The sequence below is a fragment of the Argiope bruennichi genome, chromosome 10 (assembly GCF_947563725.1).
Source record: "Argiope bruennichi chromosome 10, qqArgBrue1.1, whole genome shotgun sequence".
NCBI lineage: Eukaryota > Metazoa > Arthropoda > Arachnida > Araneae > Araneidae > Argiope > Argiope bruennichi.
The window spans coordinates 72,140,245-72,153,439 of record NC_079160.1 but is presented as its reverse complement, the minus strand read 5'-3'; the positions used below and the strand labels follow the sequence as shown (position 1 = coordinate 72,153,439).

The 13,195-nt window shown below is 29.2% G+C and overlaps 1 protein-coding gene across 1 annotated transcript; it reads left to right on the top strand.

Annotated features, from left to right (window-relative positions):
• Positions 1 to 903: 903 nt before the first annotated feature.
• On the top strand, positions 904 to 11,437 carry LOC129987801 (uncharacterized transmembrane protein DDB_G0289901-like). The gene is made up of 2 exons (XM_056095741.1): positions 904 to 1,034; positions 9,249 to 11,437. Exons 1-2 carry the CDS (start codon positions 1,014 to 1,016, stop codon positions 10,707 to 10,709), a joined length of 1,482 nt encoding a protein of 493 aa, XP_055951716.1. The 5' UTR covers positions 904 to 1,013; the 3' UTR covers positions 10,710 to 11,437.
• Positions 11,438 to 13,195: the final 1,758 nt, after the last annotated feature.

Below are 13,195 nucleotides of genomic sequence, written 5' to 3'. Positions count from 1 at the left end.
GATTTCATATACATTATTGAAAATTGTTTCAGTTGTTTATCGTCCGAAATCGAGCCAACTGTAATCGGCAGCACGAAAAATAATTTCTTGCATGAATTAAAGAGTTTCAGAAAATATAGTTTTGGTCCTTCTTATACATTGTTTGAAGAAAATAACTTCGATTAAAATGTATCTTTTGAATTGATTCCTTACTTCGTAAATGGATCCACTCTTATCCTTAAGTTTCATGTCTTATGCTATTATATATAATTCGATTGTTACTGCAATATTTTATAAAACCTATAAATTCCGTTATATTTACGAAAAAGGATAATGGTTCCAACATTTTATCCCGGATTATTCCAACTTTTCTCTTATTTACCAGTTAAAACATTTTAAATTGATTTAATGCTTTCTGCTCATTGTTATTTATTTTCGTCATTTCAGTAGATGCTTCATTTTTAAGATGTTCTAATTGCTTTCAACGATAGTGTTCTATTCCATATATAGTCAAAAAGAGAAGCCGCTTGGGTCGTCGTACAAAAACCCTTTAAATCATATTACCGCTTCTAAATAATGTAAATTTGCTTAGTCTCAATGAACGTTACAGAAAGAACCAAAAAAATTCTCGTTCTACAAACAACTATAATCCTGTTCTTCCCTGTGGATTTGCTAATTGGAGTATTTAGTTCAACTGCATTTGCAAAAGTTGGCACCACGGAGTGATTCCGAAATCCCTTTCTTTCTTTTCATCATTCCACCCCATGGAAAGGAAAATGCCACCCAGTTATTTATTTTTTTCCAGATCACTATTGTCTACCTTTGACTCCTAAAATCCGCTTCGTTAAAGACCTCCATTACCGCAGTTCGATCCGGGAGCCCTGACTTTGACCTCCTTTCTCTCGACCCGGTTCAGAGCTTCAAAAACAACCTTCCTTGCCACTCGCAGAACAAAACAAGAATCGACATTGAACTTGAATGCTACTGAGAGCATCGTCTGTTGCCAGTCCACGACGAGAAACCCGAGTAGAAACATGTCCCGAGTATCGCTCAAGGTAAGCCTCAACGTTTTCCTTGCTTCCTTCATCAAGGAAGACTTTGCAATTGTTAATGATAGTTGGTCGATATTATAGATAATTATTTAAGTTAGAATCATTTTTTTAAATTTAAGGAATCAAATTCATTAAAAATATTTAATTCTTTTCTAAGAATTTTCGAAGGTAATAAAAGCATACTTTTAAATCCGATTGATAAGGAATTTCAAAAGATTTTTAAGAAATTCGATAATATATATTTGCATTTTTTTTTCCTCATTTGATACGTAGTTATCCGTTTTCTTGAAGTCATGAAAAAGTAACAATATGATTACAGAAAAAAATTTAATTAGATCATGATGAGAAATTAAATTAAAATATATTTATAAAGAAATGAAAAAATGTCTATAGAGGATGAAAAAAATGTCTATAGAGGATAAAAAAATGTGGAGATTGCGAATATTTTTAGAAATAATTCAGAATTTTCTATTGGATATTGCAATAAATAGAAAATCCTTTACAGGATTCTTCCATCACTTAATATGAATGAAATGAGAAATATTCGTTTATTTTGGAGTATTGCTGAAATATATTAATGATTATTTTAAAAAATTATAAAGGCGATCTTTTATATTCACTTTGTTTTTATTAAAATTGCAGGAAGCTAGCACTGGTATTTATTAGGAAGGATTTTATTATTTATCATTTCAAAGTGAAGAAATTATATTAAATATAAATTCTTTATAGTTAACTCTAAAACGTACCACTCCATAAACCGTTATGTCGTGATTTTGAATTGAATTTACAGCAAAGTTGAAAAGAACAGGAAAGGTTACTTTATTACTCCAAGATTCGAGTAATAAAGTAATAGGAAACCAAATTTTTTAGCACATTTAAAAAAAAAACTGTAGATTGATAAAATAACTGCAAATAAATACATTATAGTAAATTATGCTGGATTTAAAATTAAATTTAAATGTTCAAATTTTGTTTCTTTTTATAATAATTAGAATTTGTTTTATAATACTTTTTGTTCCTATTTTTATTTCCTGAAAAATTTTCTTATTCCTTTAGTGATTCGTATTTTCTTGTAAGTATTTTAAATTAAATATGTCTGTATTTGTTGTACAATGTGTATTATTTTTTTAAATGATTTGTAACTAAAAACAACTGATTTATAGTTTTGTTTATATAATATAACTTTCATTGTGAATAATTTCATCAAGTTCAAGGAGTTGAACTAATTAACTATTCACTAAATAACTGACTAAATTTTGCTGAGAATTTATATGATTAAAAAAGATAAGTCAACTCTTCTACTGTCTGCAAATCAATTGAACCAACAAAAAAAATGAAACATTTTATTTAGTGATGGAAGATGTGATTTATTTAGTGAAATTTGAAACTGGATTATAAGGGGGGGGGATATTTTTATCTCTAAATAATACGTTGATAATAATCGGGTGAACTTCTTCAAGAAAAATGAGTTAGTGTCAGTTTCTATGGAAACATATGAATGCAGATTTCACGTTGGATTAGTTTTGATTGAGCTACAATGAGCTATTAACTGCTAACTGCAAAAGAGAACGCAAATGTTAGAACAATTTGTGTCGTTTTATTTTTAAAAAACGTGGCTTATATTATAAATTTTTGTATCATTGAAGCATTTATGGTTTGCTATGAATTCAATAATCTATAGTATTTGCAACTCAAGAGTGGCTTTCATTGCTTTTACCATTTTAAATCGTAGATGCGAAATTTATTTAAAATCAATATGTTAGAATATATACCAATGTATTGTAAATTATGATTTATTTTATTATATAACTTTATTCATAGTAATAAAGTTGTCGCCCTGGGCGACCTATTGGTTCGTCGAAGATATTGGTTAATTTCAGTTAAATAGTTTAGTTGTAACTCCTTTGCCTATTATTCCGTTAAATTGTCAGAGATTAAAGTGGTATTGTTTTAATTATCTTACATATGTCAGTTCATCGTGTACATGAACCTTTCTAATGGAAACCAGTCTTATGACATTATAACGCTGTTAAGCGTAAATGTCCAGTTTATTTATGCTTGAAATTTCGTGGTATTATAATTCTACTTTTTTACACGTGTTATAACCTATACAACTATTAAACAGAATCCTCCTTCTTAAGCTTTCAATAATGGAAGAAAATTACGCGACTAAATATTTTATGAACCAATGAAAACGGTTGAAATTTCTGAGCAATAGGGTTGTTGTCTATTGTTGAAAATAAGGCAAAAAATCTTTCTAAAAAATTGCCTAAGTCTAGGAATATTTTTCGCGCCTATTCAACTGATATTTAAAAAAAATTAATTTTAAAGCGTAAAATTCATTATTGTGCAATAATATTTTCAGAAATTATCGCAAAAAAACGCCAAAATTCAACTTAATTTTTAATCAATTAATATTTTAAAAATCTTTCAAAGGTGTACATTCCCATCCTCCAGTATATATATGTGCCAAATTTAATAACCGTAGGTCAAATGGTCTGACCTCCACACATTCACATTTATCTTTACGCGCAATACACGCAACGCAACACATTTATCGCATCACGCAACAATACACATTTATCTTTATTAATCTTATAGAGATTAAAGATAAACTGAACCTCTTAGGACTATCGCTTAAGTGCACCTTAAGAATAAAATATGTCTTCCTTAGTAAACAATTAATACATTATATATTATATTTTAAAAAAATTCTTGGATAAGATCCTGATTTTAAAATATTTTTTTAAGAAGATAATAAATCTTATTTTATTGGAAATAAGGCAAAAAAAAAAAAGGATCTATGAGTGGATACTTTTTTTTAATTTGAAAAAGAATGCTTAAAAAGATATAGGTTAGATTTTGTTAAACACATATTTGCTCCTTCTGGTTAAAATTTATTAGAGATAAAGAATATTGATTTATTTTTATTGGGTTAGTAGATTCTAATTATTAGATTCTATATCAATGTAATTAAATAATTTTAAGTGCTAATTCTTAACATGAGCCTTAATTTTAAACGCAAGGATAATTGACAGGATTATCTACTAACGAATTTTATTTACTATTAATAAGTCTATACCTGATTCTTTAATATGTGGATTTTATACCTCATTCAAAAGCATTTGATTATCTAAAGCGCAAGTAGAGCTAAAAGTGGTTTAAAATGAAGCAATTATAATTCTTACAAAGGTGTTAATCAGAATATCATTAAAGAGACTTTATGCAGATCAAAGGGCATTTATATAAAAATGACATTTATTAGAGTTAATGAATGGGTGAATATTACTTGATTATATTGAAAGGAGCTACATAAATAATAATAACTTTATTTTAATTTTTCCAATGGAAAATATTGAATAGATGCTGCATAAAAAAGAATGTTTCCTCTCATGTTACCAAACTACCTTATTAAGACCTCGAAAGTTTTTTCTAAATATATAGCGATATATAATTTACAACGCTAAAGACAAAAAAGTGAACATACTGAATTAATTTGGGATAAGATATTCAAATAAAATATAGCACATTACTTTTTTTAATTTATCAATTCAGCCAGCTCTTTGGAGTTTATTATTTAACAAAAAAAACAGCTTCGCATCTTAGAATATGATTATAAAATAACTTTTCTGCTGTTATTGAAAGTTTATACTAAAAACGTTTTACATTTTAAATTGAAGACGGTAGACGAAGTATTTTTTTCATTCCTCCGAAATTATACAGAAATTGATTTATAGAAGAAACAAATGCATATTACAAAATAGATTAAGAGACTCATTGAAAGTGATGTCATTTCTTTCATAATAAATCTTAGAAAATTTACACAACTAATTCTTTCTAAGATATTTGCAATTGCAGATTAAGGAAAACTAAAACTCTTACAAAATAAACAAGATCTTTAAACCACTTCTTGTATCTTGTTTTAAATATAATAAAAAAATATAAAACTTTATATTTTTTTAATTAATCAGGTAGTCTTTCTAAGGAGTAAAAAAAAAATACTAAAACTTGTTGAACATGATGTAAAATATTGTAGTGTTGAACCTTATATTGAAAATCTGTTGTCAAATATAATTTATTTTCTCAATAAATAAGAAGAAAAAAAAGGCAGAATTATAGGAATAATTCTAATCAAAACAAAAGCTACTCTAAAATTAGAAGGCAATATAATTTACATTGAAAAGATGCTTTTCATTTCCGTCAGATTGAGGTCATCTTTATTTAGGTGTCTGTAGGATGTGATGCTTTTTCTATTCTTTTATTTATTCATAGCTGAATAAATTTTCTGCAGTTTAAAGAATTTGTGAATCCATTATCAATTAACATGGTTCCTATCTGTTATTCAAATTTAGCGCAAATCAAATATTTTAATAAACAAAATCATATTTCACTTATCGCACATATCATTTATATGAGAAAAATATATAACAGTTCAAAAGATATATAACTCGAAGATTAAAAGAAATATACGTAAAGAATATTAATGCATAATCTAATGCATTAATATTCTTTCAATATTTTCAGTGAAGTAAGTTATCAAATCTTTATAAAAATCTTGTGCATTTTATTTTTATAAAAGAGCATAGGAAATATTGAATTAATGAAGGAAAAATCATAAATACTGAGAAAATAAGGATTTAATTTTATAATTTTAGGCAGTATTAGGTTAATCAAAGACAACGAATAAAGTAATTAGAATGTAAAGCTTTTCATTTAGTTCAACCAAATTTAACTTACATTATAATTCACTTTAGAATGATGAAACGTCATCAAAATTGGCATTTTAGAATTAATTTTCAATCTAGATGAATTAAGAATTAATTGTTGTTAATGATGATTTAGGGGCATGTGTGAAAAACGAAGTTTAAATACATCAACAATTCTAGGAAATGAAACCAAATTTTCTATTCTCAATATTTAGAAAATAAAACCATTTCTTCTATCTTTTCCTTTCTTTTTCAAACTACAACTCCTGCAAAGTATTTAAATATACAAAAGTAAAAAAACATGTTTTGCATATATAAAAATATAATATACAGTAAAGAAAAAATTTTATATATGAAACTCATATGTTTGATTAGGTTTCATTCGATTTGAACTGAAGATGAATTCAAATGCAAGTGTATCATATATCAATAAAAATTAAAAAATTTTTTAATTAAAGCAAGAATTTTAACATTTTATTTAAAAAAAGCTAATATTTTAAAACTGAAGGTAAAGTTAAAAGATCTTTATAAAGGCAAGAATAATTTCTGTTCTTAAAGATTGTTCTCGAGTCGAGTTGCATATATCTTCTGAATGTAAAATACGTCTCGGTTATGAAAAATTAACAATTTTACTTACAAATTTATAGTAAGTTTAATTTAAATATATAAAACTTATCAATTTATACTTGTTTCTTTTCATGAGTAAAACTGTTAATAATAGTTATTGGATAAATTTATTTTTAATAAATATGCATGCACAAGCTAAATTAATTCTGTCCTTGTTTATCATAAATTTTGGTTCTTCATCTTTCAAAAATAGTTGCAACTATTTCACATCACCACATAGTAAGTATCCTAATTGAATTTTTTTTAAATATTCAGTTTAGGTTCTAATCTTCAGAATCTTTTATATCTTATTTTATTCATGACAAGAAATAAATTATCAGAAAAATAATTATAAAATCGTATGTCACTGTAGGATATGAATATTAAAATCCTATCATTTCATAGTTCATTCAATATATATATATATCTAAATAGCTGCCAAAAAATCATCTGCATAAGCCTCCAATGGCAGAGATTTTTTTTTCTTTGTTTCTAAAAGAAGGAAACTGGTGAGCTTCAGCGTACAAAATAAAGAAGACAGATATGCCGACCGTGAAAACGGTAGTCGTAAGATTCGAAATTTACCCAAGCGTGTAAAATACCGTCTGATCCCCTTCCTCCCTCGAGGAGACCTGGATTGGAATGCTGTCCCAGTGACACCATAACCCAGAGAAACGGAAGGACAAGGTAGATCATTCACCCCTGCCATGGTTCCGGTTAACGAGAGGGCCGACATACTATTTTTTGGGGTCGACCTTGACCCGCCGATTGAGAAGAATTTCGTGGGTCCTTCTTTTTTTTAGAATAAAAAACGAGGTTAAAACTGTTGCCTCCGACTTCCGCTGTTTTAGTATTCTACTGCTTGAGAAGATCGCAATCAAGAACGCATTCCTTAATAATTACATCACGTAACGTTCGATCTTTGAATTATCCCACGGAAAAAGAGGATAGTAATGGGCTTTAAAATTATATCTTATGATTATGGTTGAGACTAGCTCGCAATCTTAGAATGCTTAGGTGCAAAAGGTGAGGAATAGAAGGGCACATGCAAAGAGATAAAAAAAAAAAAATTCTAATATCAAAAATCGAATACTCTCTTTTTTATACATCAATTTTTTTCTACAAATTAAAAAAAAATTATCGAAAACAACTTTATGAAATCGGTGCGTTTTGCCTCGTAAATGTTATCTAAAAATAACAGTTTATGAAAAAACTTGAATTGCTCTCCAAAAAGAAAAAAAAATCTCCTGATTAAAAAAACAAAACCTCCCCCCCCCACCTTTCTGCAAGATGAATCAGATCCAGCAAAAACTAAAAAATCAATTGATGCATTGAATTAAAATTTTTAAAAATTTAAAATATACACCTTTTAAAAGTTTTGAAAATTGAAAAAAAAAAAAAAAAACATTTGAATCAATGTATTTCGAACAATTTCATTTCCTCCTCAATTATTTCCTTTTTTTAATGCTAGGTGATCTTCGAAAACAACTAATACTTCATGAAAGAAAACTTTTTAGCTACTCTATTCACCTCTGTAGAACTGCAAAAGCAAACATTTATTAGTTAATAACTGTTCATGCTATTAGCAATATTCACAAATTTTGTTTTTGAATATACAAAATATTTAAAACTTAAATCTGATCCTTTTCAAGCTAACTATCGAATATTCTTATTCAATCGATGATTGCATGACATTTATCATATTTTTATTGATACCTTTAATGTTTCCTCCTTTAACCCTCTCGTTCCAAAGATCATTTTAGAGCAAGTACCTCAGAATACTGGAAAGCTGGGTTTCTCTTACAAAAATAAGAAAAATTCCTTGTTTCCCTCCTCAAAAACCACAATAAAATCCCATGTTTTTTAAAGGTAGATATATAAAAGAGGTTCCCCTTATCTATTAAGTAAATGTATGCTTGAACATCTTTCGAAAGATTTCAGAAAACCTCCCTCTTCCTCAAATCTTTCTGGACGAGCATTTGGAAAGCACGCGTAAGGAATATTTAACAAATCACAACGAAAGAGGAATGGATTTACAATGACATCCCGGCTACTCGTATGGCCGCCGTAGTTTTATTGAACGGGAGTTTGCGAATTTCTCTTTTTAATAGGATTAAACATGAAATTAATAATAAAAGCAGAAAGGCTACTCCAACCCGACTCGAAAACATTTGGGGGGAAAAAACTGAATGACCGAAACACTGTGACATCATTGGCAAGAACAACGGTTGAGTCCTAATGACCATCACTGGCCACGGTACAACCCTTCCTGTATGAGGCACGTCTCATCATCAAATCAACTCCACATTATTTCTGTTCCCAGAAGGGCTGTAAGAATCAACCTTCATGTCGAAAGCTTTTCATCCTCAGTTTTGAGGTGCTCCACCCCCGTGGGAGAAGATAATAATACTTAGAACATCGGGCTTCATTTAATTCAAAATAAGAAATTTAGATTTTAAAAATATCTTAAATAATACAGCAGATAATTACCTAATATGACAAAAAGAAAGTCGTTGAGGGTTTTTTTTTTTGACAATAAATGTTGAAAAAAAAAAGGAACAAGAAGAATTTGTAAAATATTTCACAATTTCATTATCATGCATTAGATTATAATATTCTTTGAAAAACATATATATATATATATATATATATATATATATATATATATATATATATATATATATATATATATATATATATATATATATATATATATATATATATATATATATATATATAAATCGAATTTTAAAATGTGTCTTTATGAAATCGAAGCATAGATTAACAATAATCTATAATTTTATGAATTAAGGTATATATTACGACATCCTATTGGAGAATTAAAAAATACTTAATGCTTTTATTTAAAATGTAGCTTAATATTCATCTTCTTTATTTTTTATAGGTTTTGTTCAGCCTTTTTATATGGGCGATCGTATTAACGACATCTCACTCTTCAGAAGTGGCCGAAAATCTGACAGAGACAGATTCAGATGACGCAGAATTCAGACAAGGTGGAATAGCTCAACAACTCATGTCTAGTTATCCTGCTATGTCTATGGGCAATATCTATGGGGGAAACACTGGCGGATACCAAATGATGGGTGCCGGTTCTGGAGCTAACGGGGGAGGATATGTCAACATGCTAAGAAACTTATACAGGCCACCTTCTTTCGGACTGACCGACAAAGTTAAGCACTGGGTTAAGTCTTTTATGAACAGAAGACAATATGTAAAACCTTACTACAATCCAACTGGAGGTCTATCATATGCTGCTGGTGAATACGGTGCCAAGCCTATGTTCGGTGGTGCTAACGGTTACAAGGCTATCTCTGTGCCTCTGCGACAACTTCAGAAATACTACAAACCGTACTACGGAAATTCTGAAGCTGGAAGCCCACAATACTTGCAGTCTGCAGGAGGATCTTCTCCGGGTGCAGCAGGTTCCTTTATGAGTTACAGTCCCAATGCTGGTGGAGTAGGTTCCAATAATGGACTGTATGCTAGCGAAAGTGCCAGCGCAGGACACTTCACTGGAGGTACTAGTGGACTATATGGTTCTTCTGCTGATGCGGCCAGCGCACTGTATGGAGCAGGCGGACCTGCAAGCAGCGGTATCTTTTCCTCAGGAAACAGTCCTTCAGGAGGATTGTTCTCCTCAGGAAGTGGAGTCAGTAGTGGCCTTTTTAGCTCTTCAGGAGGATCGAGCGGATTATTCTCTGGCAGCGATGGATCCAATGGTGGGATGTACTCTGGTTCCGGTCTTTCGAGTGGCGGACTTTACGGCTCCAGTGGGAGTCCTAGCAGTGGACTCTATCATGGATCCAACGGTGGTACAAGTGGACCAGTTTTTTCTTTAGATGGCAATAGTAACAGTGGAATGTATGGATCTGAAGGCAGCAGCTCATACTTTGGTGCCAATGGTGGAGCAGAAGGATATGGATCTAGCGCTGCAGCAAGTAGCCTTCTGGCATCTTTAAATAGCGGATCCAATGGAGGAAACTATGGCGATCTCTATGCTAGTGGCGCCAGTCCATCGGCCGCAGTATACAGCCCATCAGGTAATAATGGCAGAAATTATGGAAATTCAAACAACAAGCAACCATCTTATGGAGCCAGCAACAGTGCTCTTTACATGTCTTCAGATGACAGAAGTTCCGAATCTTATCCCGCTTCAAAATCCTCAAAAGAACATAGCAATTATAATGCAGATTCATCCAGAAACACAGAAACCTCCTATTCGGTGTCTTTCCAGCCTGCACAAGGTAAATCTTACAGCGCAGCTTTTGAAAGTGCTGGTTTCCAGCCAGTAGCCTACTCATCTGAATCTGGAAATGCTCAAGGATTTCAGGAGAAAAGTTCTTAGACATCCTGATGGACTTTGCAATTTCCAAAAGCTCATGTGAGCAGACTTTGGGTTGTTTCCATGATCAGATAAAGCTCAAATTGCTGACATGGAAAAAAATAACCCACTCTAAAACAATCCTACGTCATCTTTTTATGTGTTGGTAAAAAAGCTTTTTGTTAAGACCCTACACTGTGATTAGGGAACAGCCTATTTAAAATAGAATTACTTTTCTGTAGTTCGGTTACTGGTAGTATAATTGTCAGCTGGACTGACATTTTTAGTACCTTTTCTTGAGCAGAAGTAGAAAGAATGTACATTTTTTTCATTTACTGCATCAACAAAAGGTTTCTTTTCTAAGAAAAGAACAAAATTTACCACTTCCTTTAGGCATATAACAATTTTAGACATTATTTATTTTTGATGTCTTTTATTGGTATGTTTAAAAGGCAAGTACAAGCAGTATATGCTCAATTTTGAAATAAGAATGTATATATTTCTCAACTTAATATATTCGATTACGAAAAATATAAATTATTTGTTCAATAAGAATGCAATGCTTTGCCTTTCTATTTAGACGGCAAAGCTTTACATTTTTTTGTTAGTTGTTTAGAAAAAAATACTCATCTATAATGTACTTTTATGAATATAAAATGTCTGATTTGTAAGGAGCATTTTAATGTGAATTTCAAAAAAAAAAAATGTTTATTTATTTATTTATGTTTCTTCACTCTGTTGTTTTGTGTGCACCTATTTAAAAAATAAATAATAAAATTGATGCTGTGTTAGCCTCTTATTGATATGGAAAAAATGATGCAAATAAGAGGCACTAAATTTTATTTATTCAACATCGCCAATCCAGTTTTAGCTATCTTAAAATAATAATAGTAATCACTAATGCATATTAAATATATACATTATATTATAGCCTACTAGTTTTGGATTAAGATGTTTGATACATTTGTATCAAGATAATAAAAATAAAGCTTTTGACATTTTGGCGATATTAAATGAGCTAGATGATACGATTATTCATAATCTTAAATAAACCACACTATGCTTGTTGAACTTGCTTACTATTGATTTTGTATTAAATGTATCATCACCTACGTCTATATGTTAAGGAATCCCTTAACACCGTAGTACAGAGAATACAAGTTAAATTATTTGCAACTATTTAAAACATTTCAATTTCTTGGTATTTTGAGCATTTATGGTGCAATGAAAATATTATTTTAACATTTTCACTATACATTCTGAGCATAAAAGAACAACTTGAAATAATTTTACAATTCACCCAGACCTAGTAAATGTTGACAAATAATAAATGTTTTAAGTTCCTTATAGTAAAATTTCCAAATGAAAGAAAATATTTCCGCAGTACATAACTATTTTTTCATTTAAGCAAGATTTCAAGATTAAAACAATTTTTTACTTAATTCTAGATAAATTAAAAGTTTCTAGAAAACTATCAAGCATTCTGAAAACTATATTACTAAAGTACAGAGCTTAAGAAATGTATTCTGACCAACTCTTTTTTCGTAGAAATATTGCTAAACATTACATTATAACTAAACTTTAGTAACAGAAGAATTGTGTTAATCTGGCAATGAAAATTCCGCAACAGATGCATAAAATAAGTACAGTTTAACTTAAATGTAATTTGACAAATAAATGAATTATTTACATTCATGTAAATTCATATTGAACAAATAGTAAATAGGTTGTAGTCGGATAAAATTGATATGAGAAACAAATAATTATCAAAAAATTAAGTAATTCTTTTAATTTATTGTCTTCTTTTCCCTTCCTTTTGTTTTTAACATAATAACATTAGAATTCTGAAAAACTATAATTGATATAAATAGCAATTTTATTCAAATATCAACTATAAATATAAACCAACCAGTTCTTCATTATTGATATAATCATTTTTTAAAGTAAATAATAATTTATCACAAATAGAATTGCGCATGAAAGCTTTTCGATTTGACATATAATTGCGACAACATTTCAAAATTCCTAAAAATTACTGCAGAAAAAAAATTCATTCAGCATTTTAAATAATTTAGAATTTTAATGTGATAATATGCACATATATTTTCAAATGATTGCATTGTTGAAAAGGATATACATTTTTGAAAACATTACATATAAATAAAACTACATTAATTCATAATGTTACTTAATACTGTTTTAATTTGCCGAAAATTTAAAAAGTAATTTAATTTCTCAATACTTAAAAAATATCCTTTTCTCTTATTTCTGGATAGATTCTAAGTCCTTGCATTTATACCTTTCTTTTCTATTGATTATTTTTCTTTACATTTAAAAATTCAACAAAATAAATAAGACATTTTGACGTAAATAGTGAGTTTTCTCTTAATCATTCGAATATTAGATTATAACTTGAAGTTTAAGCACAAACAGATGATGGAGATAAGGAACAGTTAACAGGAAATAGATGGTTGGTGGAAGTAAAAAGAATTCATACGGTGTTAAGTTAT